This window comes from Pseudorca crassidens, chromosome 8, assembly GCF_039906515.1.
Source record: "Pseudorca crassidens isolate mPseCra1 chromosome 8, mPseCra1.hap1, whole genome shotgun sequence".
Classification (NCBI taxonomy): Eukaryota; Metazoa; Chordata; class Mammalia; order Artiodactyla; family Delphinidae; genus Pseudorca; species Pseudorca crassidens.
Genome location: NC_090303.1, coordinates 77,839,209 through 77,866,338, shown reverse-complemented (window position 1 = coordinate 77,866,338; position 27,130 = coordinate 77,839,209). Strand labels below are relative to the sequence as shown.

The 27,130-nt window shown below is 39.0% G+C and overlaps 1 protein-coding gene across 3 annotated transcripts in view; it reads left to right on the top strand.

The window, feature by feature from the left end:
• Positions 1–27,130, top strand: part of TSPAN12 (tetraspanin 12) — a 65,995-nt gene that overhangs the window by 5,231 nt on the left and 33,634 nt on the right. For all 3 annotated transcript variants that reach the window (XM_067746825.1, XM_067746827.1, XM_067746826.1), the window contains 2 exons: positions 10,667–10,749; positions 12,415–12,550. In XM_067746825.1, the coding sequence (XP_067602926.1) occupies positions 10,667–10,749; positions 12,415–12,550 (219 nt within the window). The remainder of the gene's footprint in view (positions 1–10,666; positions 10,750–12,414; positions 12,551–27,130) is intronic.

The following is a 27,130-nucleotide window of genomic DNA, read 5'->3' as shown; positions in this document are numbered from 1 at the left end:
AACAAACTAGTGTGGCGTGAACCTGAGCTCATCCTGAGTGTGGAGAGGGCGACTGTACTGGCCTCTAGTTTTGTGGGATTGAGACACCTGCACTCATTAACTGCAGGATCAAAAGCTGTATCCTTTTACTCTTCTCCTAGCATCTGAAATAGACTTTTTCTTGTCTATTTCTACTATACTGGTACCCTCTCCCCTTCTCTACCCAACAAAGATTTTAGGGAAAGAAAAATAAATCTTATTTGGAAAAACACTGAGGACCTATACAATTTTGTTTTTCTGTTCTGGGGGTTGAATATCAAACAGTGAATTTTTTTTTTCAGTAAAAACGTGTATCTTGCATATTTAATTTTTTTAAGTGGGAGGTATAGACCTGTCTAAGAGGAAACAACCCACAGAATATTCAAGATCACAGATGCACTGCATTCTTTCATTGCTGTGGATCCGGTCACCTTGATTTGCCATCTGTTGAAGTGGCTCTTTCACTTGTAAAGAAGCATGATCCCGGTTCAGCTCTACTGGGGCTGGCAGACAGATACTGGACCTTCGAGGTTTGTCATGAGTTTTGTGGATTTGTAACGGGAAAAGGCACATGAGACACAGTGCACGTGAGTAAACTGCCCTGAGAGCTCTTTGGAGACCATGATTCACATTCTGGCCACGATAGAGCAAGGAAATGGGTTATTTTTACTTCAAATGTATCACACTTTTACTTTTTAAATGCCATACTATTTCATAAATGAAAGCTTTCCTCCATTTTAAAGACAACTTCTGTGGCTTTATGATGTGAGTGTTTGCCATTCTTAGATGATAATTTTCTGCTGTTGGAAAAATGGATACATATGGTTCTTTTTGGAAATTCTTGAAATTGGTGAACACTTAACATTCATCACGTTTGTTTATTATTTTCTAAAAGTATAATATCCCACCTGTAGTTTTAAACTCTCTTTTCTCACCAGCAGATAAGAGCCATTGTCTTTCACTTACCATTACCAAAGAGTAGCAAGAGAGAGGAACTACCCTCGACAAAATACGAAAAGAAGCTTATAAAAGAAAGCCTAAAAAGCAGACAGGAAATCTGGTTCACACTTTTGGGATATATGCAAGCTAGATGAAGAAAACAGAAGACTCAATGTTCTGTTTGTTTTTCTCCGGTTTTCTATAGTGAACCTTAGGTGTCTGACCCCCGTAGTCCCTAAAGAGATTCTGGGCAAGTGGGTATTTGCATTCACACAGCATTTATATACTCATGTTAAAATACTACTTTTTATTTTTTTATTTATTTTTTATTTATTTTTTTGCGGTACGCAGGCCTCTCACTATTGTGGCCTCTCCCGTAGCGGAGCACAGGCTCCGGACGTGCAGGCTCAGCGGCCATGGCTCACGGGCCCAGCCGCTCCGCGACATGTGGGATCTTCCCGGACCGGGACACGAACCTGCATCCCTTGCATCTGCAGGCAGACTCTCAACCACTGCGCCACCAGGGAAGCCCTACTACTTTTTGAATTGTTGCTCTCCACCCCCCCACAATTTTGTACTATGAAAGGCATTCCAGTTTACTTTAACTCTTCCTAAGGAATAAAGGAGAGCCCTTCGAGAAATGTTAGTGCTTTTTAAAAATAAACATTCAATAAGCTTTAGTCTCAGGGGCAAAGCTAATACACTTTTCTTAATGCGGTTGGCTCAGCTGAGCAAAGACAGGCCACTGCATGCTTCTTAAGGAAGCATTTCGAGAAGGAGAAGGGCGTGGAGTCTTCCTTGGGGCCCAGCCCTGCTGCCAACTGGACTCACAGGCCCCTCAGGCATCGTTCCCCACTCAGAACAGTCACAGGCTGGGCCATTGGGCTGCACAGAAACTACGGTGTAGAATGAGGCCTTTCACCCTTCTTTTGCCTGCATTGCCTATAGGGTGACCAGATCATTTATTGTGGAAATCAGGACAATTTTGAGAGTGAAGTTATAAGGGGTTGTCTCTATTAATAATGATGACAGGACAACAGAGGCTTAAAGTGGAACCATCCTGGTCAGAGCAGGATGTATGGTCACCCTATCTGCAGGGCAACATGATCTATAAAAACTATTAGTCAGCACAGCTCCAAGGTGCTATTGATTTATTCATCCTTAATTAGTAGATGTTCGTGCTTAAATGATACCCATAAGGAATCTTCGGAACTTGTTTCAGCCATCATTTACAGTGCCCGTGCTTTCAGGCAAATAGTCTGATCTGTTTGCTTTTTTCTGCTGCTCCCGGCTCCCCCCCAGACCCCCAGAAGGGAAGCTGGTTGAGGCATGAACTGATTAAAAGGTGGATGGGAGCAGGCTTGGGAACTGAGACAGACATGTTCCTGGGAAGTACTTGCCTTGGACTGCTAGCCTCCAAATTATCAAAAATTGATTTACCGGGCTTCCTTGGTGGCGCAGTGGTTGAGAGTCCGCCCGCCGATGCAGGGGACACGGGTCCATGCCCCGGTCCGGGAGGATCCTACATGCCGCGGAGCGGCTGGGCCCGTGAGCCATGGCTGCTGAGCCTGCGCGTCCGGAGCCTGTTGCTCCGCAACGGGAGAGGCCACGACAGTGAGAGGCCCGCGTGCCGCAAAAAAACAAAAACAAAACCAAAAAACATTGATTTACCTTTACATTTTAATAAATAATAATTGGAATCCTTTTGTTTTTAAGAAAAAAAGGGAATTTTAAAAGCATCTGGTTCAATTTTTCCATTTTCATCATGAGCGAAAAGAGTTTCTAAAAGTTTGAATTACTCGTCCAAGTTCTCTGTAGAGACAGAAATGTAACTAAGTTCCTGGTCTCTCTTCCACATTCTGCTCTTTGCTAACAGATTTGACATAAAAAGAAAAGTTTAGGTGGCTGGCTTTAGACATCTGTCCGCCTTGAGCAGAAATGATTAGTGTTACTGTCACCTTATATAAGAATATATATTATATATGCCAGACAGTTGAAGGATGTAAATGTCTATTTTTTGACTGCAACCTTACTTCCTGGAAACTATAGGTATACATTTCATAATAAATTCTGATATAGGAAACAACTTGATTCTTGTTATTTTTTTTACATGATTAAATTCAAGCAAAACCAGAATATATCTGCAACACAGCAAATTTCATTTTTATAAATATTTGTTGAGAGCTAGCATTTTCTGAACGTTTTTTGCAAGACAGAAGGTGGCAGAGGTCCTGCCAAGTAGTATATTAAATATATTTCTCTAAAGTAATCTTTGTGTTATTTTCTAAATATTTCCTTGAACTACAGATAATATTTTGCAATATTGGAGAAGATGTAAGGAGCTATAAACCTAGTTACATGTGATAACTACAGTGTCCTAATAATTTAATCATCATGAATGACAGTTGAAGAATTATTTTATTTTAATTTGGAAAGTTAGTAGAAAATACCATTATTTGTAAGGAGTCCTGAATTGGTTGCATAATTTGTCCTTCTAGATTTAATAGCATTAGGATTAGTTATTGAAGTGACCTTGTCTCATTTTAGCTTAGTTCCTTGCTATAGCATGCACTGTATTTGTTGTTACTGTTATTATTTTCTCAACAATAAGTAAAATCACTCTTTGAGAATTGAACTTTCTCAGCCATTTAATGCGGCTGGAAATAAGGTCATAATAAAAAGCAGTGTATTTTCAGAATTGCTTGTTTACTGTGAGATAAAGCTTTGTGTTGATATTATTTATTTCTACTGATGTTCTCTGCACAGCTACAAGGCTTCGGTGACTACAGTGAAAAAAACAGCGGGGCTAAGTAGAATGCAACATTTGTAGTTTAAACGACTTTTGAGAACACTTAAGCCAGCTTCTGACCTGATATATAAATTTTTCATCATGTAATTCAGCAAGCATCTCTCTACTGGAAAACTTCCAGTGATAGAAAGCTCAGTTCTACTTAAAGCATCTCCTAATTTTGCTAAAGTTCTCCAATAGTTAGCTTATCTGGCAAGTTGAAATCATCTTTCTTTAATTATTTTCTCGTTCATTCATCTAATATGTATCAGGTCTTACTACTGGGCCTGGTACTCTACTGTGAGATGGGGCTAGAGGCAGTGGTCTGTGTCCTCTAGTGGAATGAGATGGGTGGGTAAAAATAGGAGACGGTAGATAACTGCTCTGTGAAGTCTAGACAAGAGTGTTGACTCTGGGTAAGGAGGGAGCTGGGAGGAAAACTTTACATTCTAGCTGATGTTTGAGCTGGTCTTTAAGGATAAGGTTGCTCTGCTCATGATATGGAAAGGCTGGGGCAGGATTGCATTCCAGGCAGAGGGAACTGCATGGGCAAAGCCATAGGTTTGGGAGGTCTGTGTGGTGCATATCAGAGAAGCACAAGCAGGACTTTTTTCATCCAAGGACAGAATGTGTGTGGGAAGGAGTTGGCAGGAAATAAGTTGAAGAGATAGGTCAAAGGGTGACTGAAGAGGGCCTGTGTGTCCTGCTGTAGAGTTTAAACTTATTCTCTAAGAGAGAGTTGGGGGAAGTGGAAGTGAGAGATGGGGAGGGGCCCCAAGGGGCAGCTATTAGAGCTTTATAAGCAGAATCGCTCGATCTGTGTTTTATAAAGCTAACTGAAGGGTGAATTTGAGGTGGAATCTGTGAGCTGGAGAGTTCTATTATAAGGTGATTGTAATTGCCTGGCAAGAGACTGAGGGCTTGAACTAGCCAGAATGGCAGGAAAGGGGGAGGAATTTATCAGGTGTGTTGCAGGAACAATCCGTTGGGCTTGAAAGCAATTAGATGTAGGACTGAGGAAGAGGGAGAGGTTCAGGCTGCTTGCCAAGGTGCCAGTGGATGTGACTGAAGCATTGATTATACCGTTTACCGAGACAGGAAAAACAGTGGGAGGGACACACAGGTTTCGAGAAGAATGAAAATGAGTTCAGTTTTAGAGATGTCAAAAATAAGAATGGCTATGGAAGTCCAATAGACAGTTCTATCCAGAGCGGCCTTTCCCGTCCATTTGTTAGACCTTCAAATATCCGAAGGTTACATCTATGAACTGATTTAAGAGTTGTCTCCTAAACTGAGAAAGGTTAAGTGAAAGGCCGGAAGTCAAAAGGAATAGGTAATATGTATAAGATAGTAACAGGGAATATGTGTAAGAATCCTACGCTTTTTTCATCCTGTGAATGCTCTATGAAGTTGAACTTGCTATTATAACATTTTATATAGGAGGAAACTGAAGCTTAGGAAAGATTAAATGACATACCCAAAGTCATATAGATGAAAAGGAGCAGAGCTGGAATTCAAATTCAAACCAAGCTTTTTTTTTTTTGCGGTACGCGGGCCTCCCACTGCTGCGGCCTCTCCCGCTGCGGAGCACAGGCTCCGGACGCGCAGGCTCAGCGGCCATGGCCCACGGGCCCAGTCGCTCCGCGGCATGTGGGATCCTCCCGGACCGGGGCACGAACCCGCGTCCCCCGCATCGGCAGGCGGACTCCCAACCACTGCGCTACCAGGGAAGCCCAAACCAAGACTTTTTGATACAATGGCTTCTTATGGTCATTGTGGTCAAGACCATATGCCTCACGATGACCTCTAAGACCGTGTGCTCTGACCCCTGCCTGGCTTTCCATTCTTGCTCCCTGCCGGTTTCCCTTCCTTGCCCATATCATGCTGCCTTCCACCCCAGGACCTTTGCTGTTCTTTCTGACTGGAATGTTCTTTTCAACCTCCCTTTCCCTAATGAACTTGATAATTATCTTTCAGATCTTAGCTGTCTGGAGAAGTCCCCTTGACCCCATGGAATAGGTCAGTCACCCCAAAAGGATTTTTTTTTAATATATATATATATTTTTTTTTAATTTATTTACTTATTTGGCTGAGCTGGGTCTTAGTTGCAGCACACAGGGTCTTCATGGCACGTGTGGGATCTTCGTTGTGGCATGTGGGATCTTTTAGTTGCGTCATAAGGGATCTAGTTCCCTGACCAGGGATAGAACCTGGGCCCCCTGCAATGGGAGCATGGAGTCTTAGCCACTGGACCACCAGAGAAGTCCCCCAAAAGAAGTTCTTACAGCAACTTGTATTATTCCTTCCTAGTACTTATTACATTTTGCAGTTACACATTTGTGTCTCTGATGAGTTGACTAACACTTGACTAACACGTGATCTCTTCACTTAGTAAATTTCATCATAGAATTGAGCTGGTGCCTGTCATTGCTGATCAGTATATATCTCTAGCACATTGCACAGTACCTGACAAAGAGCAGCTGATCAATACATATTTTTTTGAAAGAAAGAATAACTTCAGAACCCATGCTCTTAACTGTTCTACAGTACTAGAAATGTTTTGGAATATGCCGTTTTAAAAAATGACATTTTTGTTAGGAATGGAAGTACTGTGTATATAATGACAACCGCTGATACTAAATCATGCAAAATGAAGAATCTGATAATTTATTGATAGCTGTCTTAGAGCTATGATATTGAAAACTGGCTAAACAGCCTGCGAGAAATTAAAGGATGGAGAAATCAAGATCGGTTATTATTTCGAAGAATGATAAAGAGAGGGGAGAATTATTTATAACTGCAAAAGAATTAAGGTAATTAAATAAAATAGCACATTAGTAGACTTTCCCGTTCCCCTGAAACATATAAGGTATTTGAAGACCCACATATAGCCAAGTAGAGGGAGGCCACTTAGCCTCAGATTTAATCAAGCAGTCCATGGTCCCCTGCTAGCCCTGTGTGTTGTAATAGGTACTGTGATTATTGAGGTTTGGTAAGATCGACAGATCAGGAGACAGCTGCCATTGAAAAGATAGTCCGTTACACTCACAGATCCTAAGAGATAGAGTACAGGTCTCCTCACGGTGGGGTCCATTGCGAGGCAGGGAGAGAGGGAGACTGAGCAAGTGCTTTCATTGGGGCTTCTTCAAGGAGGAACTGGCAAGGCAGGATAAGTAGGTTTTGGCTAGTTTGAATAATTTCAGCAGCCTCTGTCCCTAGTTGTCTGGCATCTGGACCTTGCAGTGATTCGGGCATGTGTAGAGCGGCCTGGAATGAGAGAGCTCATTAAAGGGGTGGTTGGGAGTGTGGGCTCTGGATTGGTTGGTTTGTATTTGAAAATGAAAACTGTGGGCCCTGAAGAAGGACTTCTCACAAGGGCGGGAGGAAGGTGGCCAAGGCAAGGTGACTCAGGCATATTATCAGTTTGTCCAGACCAAGGTGTGTCCAGCATACGCATGTAGAACAGATGTTAAAGCGTCAAGTTTACAGAAGCTGGAAGCATGTTTAATACACTGTGGCTGATCCGCTGGGTAACTTTTATGAGGTTTACAATCTGTTCTTCATTCCCAACAGGAATGAGGATAGTAATAAGTGGCCTAATTCTCCTCTGAACTGTGATCCCAGGGTTCTTAACCTGTTTGAAGCCATTGAGCCCTGAGCCCTCATTCAGCAAAGAAAGTAGTTCAGACATTCAGACTGAGCCTGACCCCTACAGAGGACCTCCCCCTGCAACCCCACCCCTCCCTTGTTTTAAGGAACCCTGCATGCTATGCAGGTGCATCTCCTCGCTGTTTGGGGAATATAAGGCTCGTTTGTAAACTTGGAAGGCATTTAGTGACTAACCCTGAAGCTTAAAGATGAAGGCCTGGATTTGAATCCAGCCCTGCCGTTGAATCTGCAAGACCTTGAACAGGTTACTTCACTTTTCCGTGCTTCATGTCACTTTTTACAGTCTGTCATTATCTGGTTTACGTATTTATTCCTTGTGTTCTGTAAGAAGCTCCACAGAGGCTGACATCTTGCTTCTTTTATGCATTGTTGGGTCTGTACTCTAGCACAGACAGTACAAGGCAGATGGTTGGGGCTGAGTAAATACAGTAGTTCCCCTTGTCCTCGGTTTCACTTTCTGTAGTTTCAGTTACCCACGGTCAACAGTGTTCCAAAAATATAAAATGGAAAATTCCAGAAATCAACAAGTCGTAAGTTTTATATTGTGTGCAGTTCTGAGAAGCGTGATGAAATCTCCTACTGTCAGGCCCAGGACGTGAATCATCCCTTTGTCCACTGTATCCAAGGTGTAGATGCTACCCGCCCATTATTATAGAAAAAAACATTAGTATATATAGGGTTTGGTACTCTCTAAGGTTTCAGGCTTCCAGTGGGGTTCGTGGAAAATATCCCCCTCGGATAAGGCGGGGATCTACTGTATTTGCAACTGGATGAAGGATGCGTGAATTCACTAGCTGCTTTTCCAGGCAGGTGGAGCTCCACGTGCTCTGCTGACCTAGGAGCCCTTATCCAGAAAGCATGTTTACAGCCACTCCTTGAGTCAGTAAAGACTCATTCCTATCTTGTACGTTCATTATTTCAGCATTTACAGAAAACCTGTGACGTAATGGTAATCAATGTCCATCAAGATGCCAGAAATTATTAAAAATCAAATTAAGCTGAAATTCATTATACTGCACTTAAGAAGATAAGTATAAGGCAATTTGAGAAAAATTTCCATCAAAATAGGAAAGGCCTTCAGAACTTAGAGTTAACCTTCAGCTTTTAGAAAAGCCTCCCAGGAAGACTGAATGTGTTCCAGATAGTTGCTGTTTAAAAAAAAAATCTTTTTTTTTAAAATTATGGACAATTAAAAACATACAGAAGTAGAAAGCACAGTATAATTAATCCCCAGTTACCAACACAGCCTCCACTTCTCACTTAATCCCCATGCATCGGGATTGTTTATTAAACCATTCAGCATGTATCTGTAAAAGGTAAGGATTCTTAAAAAAAATAATACTATTGTCATATCTAAAATAATAAACAATAATTTATTTTATGATGTCAATATTTTTTATTTTATTTATTTTTTTATACAGCAAGTTCTTATTAGTTATCTATTTTATACATATTAGTGTATATATGTCAATCCCTATCTCCCAATTCATTCCACCAGCCCCTCCCCTCCACTTTCCCCCTTTGGTGTCCATATGTTTGTTCTCAACATCTGTGTCTCTATTTCTGCCTTGCAAACCGGTTCATCTGTACCATTTTTCTAGATTCCACATATATACGTTAATGTATGATATTTGTTTTTCTCTTTCTGACTTACTTCACTCTGTATGACAGTCTCTATGTCCATCCACATCTCTACAAATGACCCATTTTTGTTCCTTTTTATGGCTGAGTAATATTCCATTGTATATATGTACCGCATCTTCTTTATCCATTCATCCGTCAATGGGCATTTAGGCTGCTTCCATGACCTGGCTATTGTAAATATTTTCAAATATCCAATATCGCCAGTCTTCTCATAAATGGCTTTTTGTGGTTGGTTCATTTAAATCAGGATCCAAACCAAGATCCTGACATTGCCTGGGACAATCTCTGAAATCTCTTTTAATTTATAACAGTTTCTCCTTCCTTCTTTTTGTTCCACCTGCCAGCTTTTTAAATTGAAGAAACCAGATCATTTGTTCTGTAAAATTTCTTATATTCTTGATTTTGTTGATTGCATCCGCATGGTGACATTTAACAAGTTTAAATCTGTTCCCTGTATTTCCTATAAACTGATAGAGCTGGAGGCTTGATTAGATTCAGGTTTGACTTTTTGGTTAAATTAACCTCAAAGGTATCTCTGAGTACTTCTGATTGCATCATATTGGGGACATTATTATATCCAGTTGCCTCTTTTTATGATACTAAGATTGATCAGGGCATCTGGTATTTTATGTCAACCTTATCTCTCCATTCTCAAAGTCCCCCATCAGCCTTTCACACTTAATGCAGTAGTTCTCAGCCCTTACTACCCATTAGAATATCTGTGGAGCCTTTATCCACTTTTGATGCCCAGACCCCACTTCCAAGAATTGATTCAGGGTGGATCTGGGCTCAGTAATTTTTTTAAGAGTCCTGGTTGATTCTGATGTACAGACGGGACTGAGAGCCACTGACTTGATAATTTTGGCAGTCGTTGAAGATCTTTGCCAAGAGAGCCATTATTTCAGAAAAGATTATCCAATAGTGACATTCTGTCATGCTTTCTGTACTTATTAGCAGACATTCTTCCATTAAAAACTTTCATTAAGTCTTTGGTTCTTTTCTTTAGTTCGTATAGGAAAGATTGGATAAATATTGGATTCTTATCAGTTTTCTGAATAATGAGTTGAATATCCAACATCCTCCAAAGCTGGCTAATGAGTTTTGTTTAACGATTATTGTGAATTCATAGATTTTAGCATATTGGATGTTTTAAACCGTTGCATTTATTATTATTATGATGACTATTATTTTCATGCTCAAATTGTCTAACTTTAGCCAATGGAAGTCCTTTGAAGTTAGCTCCTGTGACGTTTCTGGACAACATCAGTAGTGTTTGATTGCTCCCTTGCTTTTACATATGACGTGTTTTAGGCTTATGTTGTATATTGGATAATTTAGTTGTTCTGTACAATTCCTGTCCTGAACTACCGTATCTAATAGTTCCGCTATCTGTATACTGTTTAGTGACATTCTATTTAGTAGCTATGACATGATTACAAAACAGAATGGCAGATATTTATAGTAACAGTAAATTTCAACAGGTGGTAAATGGTAATTAGGAAAAAACATAATGATTATGTAAATAAAATCCTTAATTTTTTATTATGAGTCCTGCAGAGCATGGTGCATAAATCCTTCGTCACCAGTTTGTATTTTTTTCCCCCCCAGTTAATGTCCATCAGCGTGTTGGCAGTTTCCGCTTGGATGAGGGACTACCTAAATAATGTTCTGACTTTAACTGCAGAAACAAGGTAAGCTTTATGATTAATGATTGATTTCTAGGGCTTCCCTGGTGGCGCAGCAGTTGAGAGTCCACCTGCTGATGCAGGGGACACGGGTTCGTGCCCCGGTCTGGGAAAATCCCACATACCGTGGAGCGGCTGGGCCCATGAGCCGTGGCCGCTGAGCCTGCGCGTCCGGAGCCTGTGCTCCGCAACGGGAGAGGCCACAACAGTGAGAGGCCTGCGTACCGCAAAAAAAAAAAAAAAAAAGATTGATTTCTTTCATCAGGGTTTCCTCAGACACTAGTTTCTAAGTAACATTGCCCTAGGGTGTTTAGACGGTAGTGCTCATCCACGATCGTTTGGACAGTTTTTCCTGCCCATGGCAACACTTGCATTTTCCAGCATATCATTAAGGTGTGCCACTGGTTCTGGAGGACACTTCTGGTTATGGTAATACCACTTGCCTGTCCTTCTGACAGTGTGCCAGCCATGTCATATTTGTGTATAAAGGACGACACAGCTACATTTCCTTAAGAAAATGATCGCCAACTTCTTCTTGCCTTCATATTCCTGAGCTAATGAAAACCAAACCCCAAATGTCATTTTCTTACCCAGTTTCAAGGATTGACCCACTAACATCTCAAGGGGCAAATTACTTAACTTCTCTGAGCCTCGGTTTCTTCATTTCTGAATGGGGATTGTATTAAATGCCACTCTGAATTTTCCTAAGGATTAACTGAGATACATTTCTATAAAATCCTTAACACGATGGAGCTTAGTAAGCACTTTGTAACGGTCGTTTTTTGTTATCTTAATTATTACTCGTACTGTTATGGCTCTAGTTAATAATTTTTTCACAGTCTTAGCAGAAAGCATTTCCCTCCCTTCATTTTAATTCAGACCAATTTCCCTTCCATAGCAGTGTTTCACATCTTTGGGAAAGGTCATTTGTTGGGGAGAAAGTGCACACTGCATATGGAGTCCCAGACCAGAGAAGAGTAGGGAGAGTCTTCTCAGTTAAGAAATGTTGAAAAGGGTTTCCCTGGTGGTGCGGTGGTTAAGAATCTGCCTGCCAGTGCAGGGGCACGGGTTCAAGCCCTGGTCCAGGAAGATCCCACATGCCACGGAGCAACTAAGCCTGTGCGCCGCAACTACTGAAGCCCGCACGCCTAGAGCCCGTGCTCCACAACAAGAGAAGCCACCAAAATGAGAAGCCACCAAAATGAGAAGCCCGTGCACCGCAACGAAGAGTAGTCCCTGCTCGCCGCAACTAGAGAAAGCCCGTGCGCAACAACAAAGACCCAATGCAGCCAAAAATAAATAACTAGATAAATAAATAAATTTATAAACAAAAAAAGAAATAGTGAAAAGTCTCATGTGGTTTCCTCAGGTTAAGGCTTCAAAGCTAATATTAGATCGACTTTTTACTGACAACCCCTATCTTATATTTTAAATGAGCTGAGGTAGGAAGGCTACCACTTGTATAAAAAACTAAACCAAACAAGACAAAAAATAAAACAAGCAAGCAAATTGGTGATTGTTCAGTGATTCTGAAATAGAAATCCAGTCTTCAGCTTTGAGGCGTGATGATTTAAAGGATTATTAACACAAGTCAGTTGTGTCTTGTACTATGTCTTGGGTGCATTTTGGTTGTATTTTATTTATAATATGACATTACTGTTCTTCTTTCAGGGTAGAGGAGGCTGTCATCTTGACTTATTTTCCTGTGGTTCATCCGGTCATGATTGCTGTTTGCTGTTTCCTGATCATCGTGGGGATGTTAGGATACTGTGGAACAGTAAAAAGAAATCTCTTGCTTCTTGCATGGGTACGGTGTTTATATCTATTCTTTATTGTGGTTAAAAAGACCAACCAGTAATGTATAATTGGTTCATCAGTGCACAAGATTACATGCTTAGGGAACTGTGATAGCGGTTCCCTAATCTGTGCTCATTGTTCAACATCCTGTGAGAAGGGAAGTGTTCTTTCCATGAGAGACGATTTCAGTACAAGTATTTGCTGTACTCAGAAGATGAGGTGCGGAAATATGTACACTATTTAATTATTTCACTCAGGCCATGTGTTGACATTTTCATCTGAAAGTACGAATTTTTTCTAGTGTCACGGACCTTATTACCACTCCAACAGCCCCCTCGGGACTAGAACTGAGACGTCATAATGGAACTCTCTTTCTTTCTCTCTTTTCTTGTTTTAAGCAAACCCACCACTTAAACCCATGTGGAAATTCAGGTGGTGAGGTAGCAAACAGACATCATAATCCCGGCACTGCCTTTACATAGGTTAGTGGATATGAGTCTCAGTTTCTATAGTTTTAGTGTTTTGTTTTTTAAAAAATTCTGGAACAGTTGGACTAAATTACTTCTTAAATTCCCTTCAGCACTCAAGCTCTATGATTCCAAAATCTATGATTATGCCTTTAATTCAAAAATTAGCAAACCCTGTTTTAACATTAAAAACTTGAGTCAATTAAAAATACAGTTTACAGATGGAGTTTTGAAGCTCATTGATTGTATAAAATATTATATGTTAACGGCCCCAGGGGGTTGAGGCTGCTAACATGTAATTGCAGACATATCAGATTCCTAAAAAGTAATTCATTGAGTATATTCCTTTCTTTGCCATAGTTCTCAATGGTATCTGTGCACTCATTTCTTGTAGGGAACTTAAAAAAAGGTGTTTTTATGGTGTGCTGATAAGCTGGATATCTGAGCAGAAAAAAAGCCCTGATCTGTAGCATTTGAAGATTTCTGTGATGTAAATACTCCCAGCATGGTCGATTTCAGGCTACCAACTTGCCATTACTGAATGCAGAGCTGGGGAGAGATGAGTACAGATTGGCTCTCAGGAGACAGCTCCTGCACGCCAGGGCTTGACTAGCTCCCGTCCCAAGCCCATTAAAACAGACTCTTAGTGTGAAGCTGAACTAAAGCTTTGCATTTCACAAGAACAACCTGTGTTAATGTATTACTTGGCTTCGTGGAGGATAACTCTTTAGGTCCATGATTGGAAAACAGAAAATGCTGCAGAGAAAGGGGACATGCCCATTGCCTTACTTCTGTTCACTTTGGTATACAGTGTTTTTGGCTGTATTTTATTTATAATATGTCATTAATTTTCTTCTCTCAGGGGAGAGGAGGTGGAAGGGTTTGGAACCTATGTTGCAATTCAAGAAATTTGGACAATAATTTAAACAAACTAAAGTACTTACTTTATATGAGACTTACAGTTTAAGGGATGGATAAGGTATTGAAACTCAAAAAAAAAATCTCAGAATCCTTTTTTAAAACCACAATCTTACAACGATGTCCTATGTATACAACCAATTTAAATATAGCTGCTGTTCTTCCTCCTCCCAACTGGTATGATTCTGGATGGTCCCTGGACTGTGGAGGTGGGGTGGGGTAGCATAGCGTATTTCATGGAACTTCAAAGACTTTTAGGAACATATTTTGAAAACCATTTACGCATTCCATTAGATTGCTTGAGTGCAAGTAAAACAATTTGACAAATAACGAGGTAATTTGGGCTCTCCTTGGGGCAGGATGAGTCATAGAGACTTGTGCATGGGAGCTAGTTTGTGATGTTGGAAAGAACCTTATGCTGCACAGGTGACATGGAGGACTGAGGTTCTAAGGGCCAGAAACTTGTTCATTCATTCATTCTTCAAACATTTATGGAGAATATAGGCACTATTAGCCTTTGCCATCAGACCAGTGTATACACCGTGGATAGGCAATTTCACTACTGTCTGACAAGACCTCTAATAAGATTTACTCTGAGTACTGAGGCTAGAGAAGAGCTCCAAGCTCCGTCCCAAGGGGTCAGCCTCTCCTCCAGGAGAATGACTGGCATAGATGGATACTGCTTTATCCCATCCCGCCCCTTTTGGTGGATGTACTCTTTTCCGCAAAGCAGCTTTTGGTGCATCGCTGTTCCACGTGTCCCTGGCTGCCGTCAGCTCTTGGTTTTCCTTCTCGTTGACTCTCTGTGGCAGTTTGTTCCCCATTCCCATTGGGCTGCCTGTCTCCTCTTAGCAAGTTCCTAGATGTTACTCTGTCTAAACCCAGCACAGCCTTCCTTTGCTTGAAGAATGATTTGTGGTCTCAGCTCCCAATTACCTGTTGCTCGTAACTGATCTGCATCTGATCTGCTTCTCAGGCAGTTTTTTCTCTGCCTTTCTTTCCATAGCCTCCTTCTCTAAACAGTTGTCAAATCCTGTAGGTTCTAGTTTTACAATCTCGGGATCCCGTCCCTTCTTTTCTTATTTGGAACGCCCAGGTTCAGGCTCTCCTGACTTTTTTTTTTTTTCCCTTAATTTATTTTACTTATCTTTAAATTTTTGGCTACGTTGAGTCTTCGTTGCTGCGCACAGGGTTTCTCTAGTTGCCGTGAGCGGGGGCTACTCTTCATTGCAGTGCGCAAGGTTCTCATCGCGGTGGCTTCTCTTGTTGCGGAGCACGGGCTCTAGGTGCGCGGGCTTCAGAAGTTATGGCTCGCGGGCTCCAGAGCGCAGGCTCAGTAGTTGTTACACACGGGCTTAGTTGCTCTGCGGCATGTGGGATCTTCCTGGACCAGGGATTGAACCCGTGTCCCCGGCACTGGCAGGCGGATTCTTAACCATTGTGCCACCAGAGAGGTCCCTCTCCTGACTTCTTGCTGAAACAGTGCAGAGCCCCCTAACTAAACTTCCTGCCTCTGTTGTCTCCTAATTTACCCCAAACCAGTGCTGCCGGTTAATACAATGCAGCAGCGATCACATTACTCCTCTGTTCCAAAACCTTGAAAGACTTCTGGTTGGGTAATGAAGTGTTTAGAGACACTTCAATCTTGTGTCAAGCTCTTCTGCAATCAAACCTTCATCTGCCATTTTTAGCTTTCTTACCTACTTCATTTTCTGACTGTTCTTTCCTGCTCTTACTCCTGCTGTCCCTTAGCTGGGAATTTCTTCTTAATGCTTTTGTTTCAGTACTACCAGCCCATTACAATTTGCCTGAAATACTACCTCCTGAAATTGTAATAATGACAAAGATGATGATGATAATCAAAGTAGTTAACATTTCTCATGTGTTGACAAACTGTAATGCTTTCAGACTCGTAGAGGTTTAAATGAAATTTTTATATGAAGGGCTTTACATTAATTAATAAATTTTGAGATAGATACTATAATTATTCCCATAATATAGATGAGGAAAGGAAGCACAGGTTGGCTCAGTGATTTGCCTGTTTGCATAGCTAGTAAATGGAGTATATGGTATTCAGATCATCACAGTCTAGTTCGAACAACATGTTTGCAACAACTTCACTATTTTACTCTGTAATTGCTGCCTTTTCTTAAATGCTTAAGTATCTTAGTGTTATTTAATTATTAATACTTAGTATATCTTAAGGATTAGGCATCTCACATTGTATAAAACATTTTCCCTATGATCTTTCATTTTAAACTCAACAACAATCATCTGAGAGAGATGATTACAAATGAGGTTCAGAGAGGTTCAGTAATATGTCCAAGGTCACTCAGCACTAGCAGGTAGAGCTTTGATTCAGACCTCTGTGTTTCTGACTGCCAAGCCCATTCTCATTGGGCCTTTACCGATGTCTCCAACAGACATGTCTCAACTTTTGAAGTCCAGTGCATTTCTCCTATTATAAATTTCCCTTTTTTTATAACCAGCCCAAACTGCCGGACTACAAACAACTTGATAATATGAACCATTCATCTTGCCTATTGCTTTAATAACTTTTTATGAAATCGAGTAGTAGACAGGAAATTAGAACAGTGTGAGTCGAAGTGGCCAGCACATCAGATAGGGAGGATGGTGTCTGGAAGGCAGTGAAGAGGGTGAGATTTTAAGGGAGGAGCCTGGCTGTTACATAGGTTTTGACAACAGTGGCCTGTTAAAGGGGTGAGCACTAACGCAGGATATGACAGGATGTCAGGTCTTTGGCAAATGTTTGCAACGAAACTCACATGATTTCTTCCTTTATGTCCTTTAGCTTTTTTTTTTGTGGTATGCGGGCCTCTTATCCTTTAGCTTTTTATCCTAATTTTTTTTTTTAATTAGGAGGTTCCTTAATTTTGGATACAAATGTTTAAATAAGCCCAATGCATTCAATCCAACTTGTCCATTTCCTTGTACTCAAAATCGCGCTTCACTTTTAAGACCTGTAAACCAGATTAGAGAAGAAAGCTTTTTAAAAAAAAAAAAAAAAAAAAGACCACCAGTATCTCTGAGAGCTGCCACAGCTCTTGAATGATTACTAAGAAAAGGTCTGGCAACTGGGCTATGGTGCTGTTTAAGCAAAAGTCAAAATGCCATTATTCATCAGACTGATCAAGAAAAAGTGAGAGAGGCTCAAAACAGATCTTTATAACTGACCTGCCTTCCCACGCTCACCCCTCCAACAAAACAACTGCAGGCTAAGAGACCACCTGTAGGAAAACATTTCTGGTGAACCTTGGTCATGAAGTCGACCCTTTTATTGAATTATAGATGCAGATTGCTAAAACACCCTAATTTAAGTTTCCTAAATAAACTACAGGACATCCAATAAAACTTGTATTTCAGATAGACGACAAATAATAGTTTCGTATAAGTTTGTCCCATGCAATATGTCCCATGCATAATGTCCCATGCATCTACTAAAACATTATTTTTTATCTGAAACTCAGATTTAAATGAGCATCTTGTATTTTTACTTGCTGAATTTGGCAACCCTGCTCTAACCAGATTTGTTCTTAATAAATATGAAACTGTCACAGAACAGCAACTTTTATATACATATAGGAGGATATTACAAGTAATTAAATTCTAATTATATTGGGAAAACAAGCCAAAATGAATAGGAAGATAAGCTTGAATGTGCCATGACTTTCAAAGTAATTTTGGTAACAGAAATTCCTTTTCTCTTTACAAGAGAAATTAAAGCTAAATGGAAATTGGTTTCAAGCTTTAGATGGGTACTTCCCAAGGCTTTTAGCTGTAGACTAAATGAAATTCATTTGTTATTGCAGTTCTACCTTGCTATTAACAGAGGCATTAGGAAGGCAGTGCCAGCTCAGGGGGAATGTAAACAGATTGAACAGACATGTTTACAATATCGACAACAGCTGAACGTCACCGTCAGGAGATCGTCATTTGTCAGAGAGTGATGCTAATATATGCTCGGCTGCCAGCAAACCACAACTTGTCAGGCACTCGTCAGAAATTAAGTTGCCTGCGCCTTACATGTTTAAGATCAGTACCTTGTATTTAAAAGGGAAGGTTTTCTTTTCTTTTTTTTTCACTTTTATTATCCCAGAGAATTTGCACATAGCTAGTGATTGTGTGGAAGCACTTTTAAAGCTTTCTTAAAATATCCAGTGGTTGAATCAGATTTGAAATGATTCTCTTAAGAGAAATCAAGTACGTTTTTAATGGCCATGGAGAAATTAACCATCCTCAGTTTTCTGTTATTTAAAATCATAATGCAAAACAGGAATATCTTTAAATAGTAGTTAATTTTCTACTGACTCTGTTTAAGTCTTTCTTTTAACTAGTTATACATTTAATAATTATACAGCTCCTTATAACCCATTAAGTTAAAATTAAATTATTAAGTTAAATATCTTTATTATTTGCTATTTATAGTTTTGGTTGATAGCCTAGCACCTTTATTTCTAAATCAAAGTCCATCATATCATTGATTGCACGTTCAGCATCTACCCAGAGTTTCACTCTGTTTTCTCAGAAAATACTTATAGCAACTTTATATGGTTAGACTTATTTTACACCTGAGGGGAAGTAGGATGACTGAAGATACACACCTGCTAGCTGCTTTCATTAGCATTCAGATTCAACTTATACAAGTCTATATGTGTTTCATTCCAACGCCCAGTGACTGGAATACATTTAATTAATTAATGGCACTATTTCTATAAAACTTAAATATGCTTCATCTGTAATCCAAGGTATTCAGTAGTCATTCCGTTTTTAAAAATATAATCTTTTAATGTCCTTATTAAGGAAGGAACTCTAAAAATTCGACCATCGTTCTCCCTTATCCTGTCCAAGAATCAAACAACTTCTCTTTCCCTTTCTGCCCTCTGTCCTTCCCCTCTCTTTCCTTTTTCCCTCTGTAAACATATACTGAGTACTCAGTCTGTGATAGACATGAGATACAAAGATGAAATGGGCGACTGCAAAGAAAATATCACAACACGATACAGTATTAAGGTTATAAATAAATTAGTGTGGGAACCCTGAACAAGGAGCGGTTGGAGATTTCCAGTAGGTTGGGCAGGAGAGTCTTTATTTGAGCTGGATGTTGAAAATGTGTAAGAGTTTTCTGGTGGAGGAGGGAAGCCACATGAAGAGTATGTGCAAAGATACAGAAGAGTGAAAGAACATGGCAAGTTTAGGCAAAACTTAGAAGTTCCGTGTAACTATGGTGTCAGTGAAAAGCGCATGAAGTAGTCCAACCATGAAGGTCTTTGTAGGAGAGTCTGATGTTATCCCTTGGACTATAGAGAGTCAATGGGTGTTTCCAGCATTTAATGAAATGATAACATTAAGGGCTGGAGGCATTGGGAAGGCTGGTTAGTGGTTATACCCTAGTCTTTGGAAGCCATGCATGGGGTCTAGACTAAGACTAGAGTTTGAGGACTGAGTGGAAGGCAGCTGAATTCAGCAGACTTTGCTGAGATAGAATTTTTGCACATGATAGTAATGTTTGTATTACTTGACATGAGGAAACGGGGTATTACTCAATATGTATGCGTTTTTCATCTAATAGAAACATATCCCTTCAATATATGCGTTTTATTTTGACATGTTAACTAGAATTCTTTTAGAGCTATAGCTTTAAAATTTAGTTGTTAAACTCACAAAAATTTCAAGCAGAGGAAACTGAAGATGACGTAGGCATTTCTGCATCCGGAGGCTCAGCTTGCACATCTCGGTTTTGTATGCACACAAAGCCCAGGACAGAGTTCCATTAACCTTTCTGTTTCTTCAGTGATGTTGGTTTGACTGTCTCTAATTATACCCCAGAAAAGCACACAAGCAGACGTCTCTGAAAGGAAATGTCATGATATTCATGCCCTTAGTGGTGGGTCTTTGTGACAGGATCTTGAGGGTTCTTTGGACTTTTTGCTTACTTTAGGGTTTGAAGTATGAATGGCTCAAGGTTTTGTATTTCTGACTTTGGTATAATTTAGGTATACTCTGTCATGGTACGCATTTTAAGCTTTGTTATATACTGTTTCTTATTATATACATTTGCAATAGCTTTGGTTAAATATAAGCCATATAAATCTATACCCATTGATTTGGTGAATATCCCTAGTCTGTTCAGAGTTCAGTGACAGATATTTCTCAGGCAGCACGTGCTCTGAAGGGGTGATTCTGCTGTGGATGCTGGTTACAGGTTCAGCAAATGCTACCTTGAGGTTAATTCAGCAATTGTGTAGAGTTTTTGCTTTCACATCTGGGTCCAACATCTATTGACTTCCTTTGGCCAAGGTAAAACAGTAGCTATTCATTGAAAATCATATCAGTGTCTAGATGACTCAGGAAACAGAGTTAAATCAATAGACAAGCAAATGACACGTAAAAGACGAGAGAATTAAGTTGCTTAAGCTATAATGAGGAAAGTAGCTTTCAGAAAACCTGTATAGAAAAATGATGTTGAATATTTACTTAATATGCAATATCTGATGAATTTGATGACTAAATAATAGCTTATGAATTAAAGGTTTTTTTCATGAAATTTCCTAAGTTAAAAACACCTACTTTTTCAGAATTGTGATCCATGTATTTCCCCCTTTATTCATAGCAGGGATTTTTTTTTTTTTTTTTGGCCTCGCTGCGTGGCATGTGGGATCTTAGTTCCCTGACCAGGGATCGGACCTGTGCCCCCTGCAGTGGAAGCACGGAGTCTTAACCACTGGACCAACAGGGAAGTCCCCATTTCCCCCTTTATTCAGTTAAAGGGTTATTACAGGCTCCAATTATGTGCTCAGATTAAGATGAATCTTCTCAGCTCACATGACAGAAACACTAATTTAAATTTTATTTAAAATGTATAAACACTGTAGTTGTATCACTTAGTATTCCTCTTAAGCACTACATTTGAATTATTCGGAAATAAGTGATTATCCCTGAACTTTCTTTAGATTACCATTATTTTAGTTTTAAATCTTTAAAATTTGGAAACTACAAGTTTCCGCAATATGGTTACAACTATGAAGACATTTTAGAAACATCTTTAAGAAAGTTGGAATTTTATTAGATGATACGTGCCAATGTAAGAATTGTTGCTAGTTAAGTAAAAATATGAATCTTTTCAGTGCCTCTTCTAGGAAACAAGCATTTAAAATATTATAAATTTTCAGGTTCTGTGCAGGGTTTACACAGCCGAGTTGAAGACACAGACTGATAACTTTTGACAAGACTTGGAGAAGTTTGCCTTTTGTAATTAAAATATTTTAATTCTAAAAGTTCTCTTTTGTGTTATTAAAGTAGTTTAAAAGAACTGTAAGGAACAATAGATAGCCTTGTTCTACCAAGAGCATTTAATAAAAGGACATGAGGAATCATTTGAACTGAGATCTGAGGGGGAGGGCAGAATTTGGGAGGCTGGTGATTCATGGGCAGAGGTGGGAGAAGGGCCTCTGCAGGGGAAGCAAGGGACTTTGAGGAATTGAAAGGCTAGTGGAGGGAGCAGTTGTGAAAAGACTCAGAAGCTCATGGAGTGCTTGGCAAAGGGCATGTGTAGGTCATTGGATAGACGTGTGCCAGTCTTACAAGGCTGAGACTTGGCTGTGTGACCTAGGGCCAAATTATGGAGATGTCTTGAGTATATCTTGTGCACATGCTCTGCAGTGTGAAGTTTTGGGAGCTGCAGAGTGATGGGATATCTCTTTTGCTACATAACCCAGGAAGCAGTGTCTGTTCTTGCTTTCCTCGGGGCCTTTTTCTCATTTACCTGGGAGAAGATAGCTACCTGGTCCTGCCACTCTGGGCTAAGGGGCCTTCACATTTAGAGAACCCTTTTTAATGATGGAAGAGAGAATGGAAGACGTATTTTATTCTAACAATGTGCCTTTACTGATGAAGGAATAAAGGTTTCCAGGTGGGACGGTCTAGCTAATGCTTTAGAATTTTTTTCCCAGATGTACATTGTAAACAACATTTTATTAATCTGGATGTATTTAATTCAGGTTTAATAGCAAAATTATAGTTAGTAAGCTAAAGTAGGCACCAGGAAACTGGGTGTGGGGCTAGGATGCCCTTAGGGAGACCAGCCAGCCAAGGGCTCTTGTGGAATGGTTTGAACAGTAGTTCTTTGGAATGCTGCCACAATTTCCCAGGCTCAGGGGAAAAAAACGTTCCATAAACAATTGACTAGTAGCAGAGGATTGTTGTAGAACTGCTTAACTTGTTTGAGAACAAACTTTTTAAGCATGTTAGAAGCACTTACCTACAGATAATGGATATGCTCCTTTCAAATCATCATTAATCTGTTTATAAAAGCAGGTCTTTAAGGATCTGCTTATCAATTTTCAATATTCTTATAGCTAAAATATTTGTTGTAACAAGCATGCATTTCTCTAAAATTGATCTGTAATTCATGCTATTTAATTCAAATTGTTCCTTCTACCAATTAGACTGAATTACTGATGTTTGGGCAACTTTGGTGACAATTTAGTGATTTTATCATTATTCACATATGGTTTTCTTTCCCTGAACATTAAGCATGACTGTGGATCAGCTTGTGTTCTTCTACTTTATTATTTTAACAAAGAAAATACATATTTTTGGTTCAGGAAGAAAGTGTTTTTGCTGGAATAGATTTATCAAGAAGAAAAAAAAGAATGAACCTCTTATTCGTGGATTTATAAAATTTAATGGAAACATTTCCCTTTAATACTCTTTTAACAAATAGGTTTGAGGTTTTTCTGGAGAATGTACAAAGGTAAGTTAAAATGTATATCTTGTCTGAAAATAAAGGTAAAACAAAAGAAAGTGATTTAGAAGATACTTTCACAAATATAGAATGATTCAAAAGTTATTGCAGATATTAAAGTATGAACACTCTTCCTACCTAATAAAATTCTTTAAAATTTCCAATTTCCTAATCTGTTGTCTTGTAAATGATGTTGTCCTAAAGACGCCGGTGGTAATGGACTCACTCCTCTTGTGTTTGTGAGGTATCTGGCCGCGTTTGCGTCTGAGAGGCATGAGTTGGATCAGAATTGAGTCTGGTGTTCTTTAACTGTGTTGCTTAGGATACTTCCTCTGTACTTTCCTGCCCAGGTTCTGGTGATGGGGACTCCTGTCTTGCGTTCTGAGGAATAGCCCCGTAATACATAGAAACAACCTCTTCCGAGACCAGAAACACCCTGTAAATCTTTTGCAATGGGGCCGAGCATGCAGACTTTAGCTGACCTGGCTTACAAAGCAACAGAAGCTATATACATGGTGACCTGTCTAGCGTGTCCAGTTGCTTTATTGCCTTACCCTTAATGTGTTACCTGTCACAATATACATCACTGCCCCCGAGAACCCGTGGCCCCTGGCTAAGTCCCTCTGATTTTGGCATAATACGTTTCTCTGTCTCAGAGTTTGAACAGCGTGTGAAGCAAACGCTTATTAATCTGAACTTCACCAACATCTTCGATAGAGAAACTAGCTCAACAGATTACCAGTGTAAATAAAATGGAAAAGGGGAGTAAATTAACATACATTATTACAAAGATTCTTCTATGTATTTATTCAAATGTAAGCATGAACAAAGGACCACAGCATACCGATACTTTCTTACTTTAGCTCACCTTTCTGCATGGGCTCAGGAATGCCAAGACTTTGTTTCTTCAAAAACTGGTTTATAGTTCTAGCTTTCTCTAAATTAGACTGAACTCATCTCATTTATAATTCTTAAAAGAAAGGAAATTTAATGCTGCCTTTTCTTGGAAAATTTTGTAAAGACACACAGAACATGGTGAATAGTTGGCCTTCAGAAAGTACCAAGCCTGTGCCTGCTATGACATCGTTTTGAGACTTGGCTAAAACAGAGGCTTTGTGTGGACGTGTGTTCTAAGCACAAGTGCTCTTGGACTGTTAGTAGTTTAGTCCCGGTGGATTCTTAACAGAATGTCAGCCGTTCCATTATCTTGTACAAATATTTGGCACTGGAATTCTCTTATTTACTAACTTTAAGTAATATAATATTTTTAAACCTCCAATCACTGGGAAAGGAAAAATAAACAACTGACATAGAGATACTTAGCACTGAAAGCTTGCAGAGTTTAGCATTTGACAGGGTAGAGACTGGAGTTTATCATTTATCATTTAGTGAATGCAGGCCTTTCATCAAACTTTTTGTTTATTAAAAGAGTTGGTTATGTAGCACGTAGGTAGGAGTCAAAAGGCACCGTGTTTTTAAAATATTCAAATGTCCAGTAAAGTATGTTATATTTTGAAATAGTTTTTATTTGTGGAGAGGTGAGTCTCAGGTTGTATTAATGTTCCGAGATAAGCAAATCTGACTTTTGTGGTTTTAAATTATGTTGGATGTTACTTATGAGAAAACAATCTGAGTTTTTAGTTATGAATTAAGAGACTAGCAGATTAAAATAACTTTTACAGTGTTTATACTTTTTACTTCTCACCCAGTGAAATATATTCTCACTGAGGAGGTTCTGTGATATGTGGTTTATTATCTGCTTTGCTCACACAGAGAAATTTATATGTATAAGTGTTTCGTGGAAGACATTACAATTTTGTGTTAATGTAAAAATTCTTTTCCAGTTGGCATTTATACAGGAAAACAGTTTGGAGAATAACTGTTTTGTCTATTTATCGTAGGTTGGATATAGGATTTTTTGTTTCCTTTAGATAGTATATATCGCAGAGTCCTCTATCCATAAAACTGGATATGATGAGGATAAGTTTTATATCAATAGAACATAGTTCCTATTAAAAAGCTCTTAGTAATTGAAAGTATCTTTTCCTATACTTCTCAACTGCTTATAAAGTTTAATATTCTCAATAAATTGATTGGCTTTGTTAGGGCAGATTGCTTTCTTCTTTTCATTAGATTGATAGAAGTTAGAAAGGAAAAATTTTAAATAAATCTATTTTCCCCAAAGTGAAAATTATTTGAAATATTTTGTACAAAACAAACATTACTTTCTTTGAAATTTTATTAAATCAATTATTAACGTACATAAGTAATACTTATTTCATTTATTAGTGTTTTTATGAAAGTTCAATTTAATGAACTGTTAAGCACTCATTGGCTATATGACATTATATTTCATTATGAAAATTGTAAGATGAATAAGAACAAAAGTTAATTTTACTATTAACTTCAAAAGAAGCTGATCTGACTGATTTAATGTAAGGTCAAAACATAAAAAGAGATGGAATTACTGAGATAAAGTGTCAAGGAGTTTGATATAGTAGTTAAAGCAGCATTTGTGGCTTTAATTAGGCATTATTTGGAGGAGCGAAAAAGGAATTTTTTTGCCATCCTTAAAATTTTGATATTACTGGTAGTCTTTTTTTTTTTTTTTCCTACTGAAAAGGTCAGAGATGGGAATGTAGGTGTTTTAATTCAAAGACAAGAAAGGTTTTGTAAATACCCGTGTGAACATGTACTTGTGTGCATTTGTGTTCAGTAGTGGAGGGGTCTATAGATGATGGATCATGAGGTATTGCTAACACCACTGCCAACATCCGTGATATAATATGTACTATGTGCCAGCCACTACTGTATGTGCTTTATGTGTATTGGATCATTAAATTCTCCCAACTATACTACAAGGTTGCCACGATTGTTATCTCCACTTTATAGATGAAGACACAGAGACACAGAAAGGTTAAGTGATTTGCCCAACTACGAAGTGGTAGAGCTGGGATCTGAATCCAGGAACTGTGCTCTGAAAAACTTAGTGTTCTGTTGCCTCTCAATGTACCTCGCTCCATTTTCTCTTTTCAAACATACAGCTAATGATATTTTTGTAATATGTTTTGGGGAATAACTTACACAATGTATATATATACCTTTAACATAATAAATGTACATACATACATTTGCACATACACATATATACCTATAAGAATACTTTATTTTTTACATACTTTTTATATACTTTTAATTTTGTATACTCACAATACTTGATTATATATACAAACGTGTGTTTCTTGAGCAAATAAACTAAATCCAAGCCTCCCTCCTTGAACGAAATTGCCCATAACATAGAGTTCTAAACTTCAAAATTTTGTGACTGAAGTGAATTCTCCAAGTTGGAAAATAATCCAGCTCGCATTGATTTGAGCAGACTGCCTGTGTGGTTTTATGAGCAATATTGGAGGAGACATTCAAATTTCCAAATAAGGTCTAGTGAAAGAGACCTCTGGGGTGAGGGGGGCAGGTCTGTAAATCACATTTAAATATAAACTTTTTGCATTTTGTTACGGAATCCCTATTTTCAGCTACTGAAGGTACATTTAGGAAAAGGATGACAGCACCTGAGTATAAGTTTCCAATTGCCACCCCCCCTCCTTTACTCCCAATAACCATGAAGTGTAATTGGGCTACTTATAATTTTCAGCCTTTTTGAATAACCTTTTCTGTGTAAAAAATATAAAATCCTCCAGCTACCAGCGTCTTTCTCTTGATTGTCGAGTCTTCGGGGCAGGGCTATTATTTGTTTTAATTTTATTTTTACTTTTATCAGAGTGCTTCATACACAAAATGTAGAGTCAATTTAATTCCAAAATACTTCTTACGAAAAATAGTAGTCCTCTACTTTTATCATTTTCCACTGCTAAGAAAGAGACAACTGCTTTCAGTTTTTTTTTTTTTTTTGCAGATTCCCTTGGAATTTACTTCCATATCTCTAAATCACATATTTATCTAACTCTTCTCATTCTTTTAGTTTTAAGCCCTATCCATTGACATCTGTGCAAGATGAGGAACTGGTATCTTTTCCTGCCCTCAGTGCCGCACCACCCTCCAGCCCCGCCCCATGCATACTTCCTCTCTCAGCTCGACACAGATATATTATCATTTTGGTTAGAACAGTGTTTACATGCTCATGACTATGTAAATGTTATTCACAGATGGGCCAGGTAAATTACCAGGTTTACTTTTTTCTTTCTGGAATAGTACTTTGGGTTTTTTTTTTTTTGGAATTCGTAACTCTCCTTGTTTTCTATGTTTTTCTGTCTAAATCAACTCTAAACTTCCCCTGGTGTACGTTTTCTCTTCATATATTCAAATATTTGGAGTATTCTATCGATGATTTTTTTTTTTTAAGAAATCTCTCAGCACGTTCTAGACCCACTCCAGTCTAGACTGCTGAAGCTGCTGCCGTCACGCAATACCCCCTTTACTACCA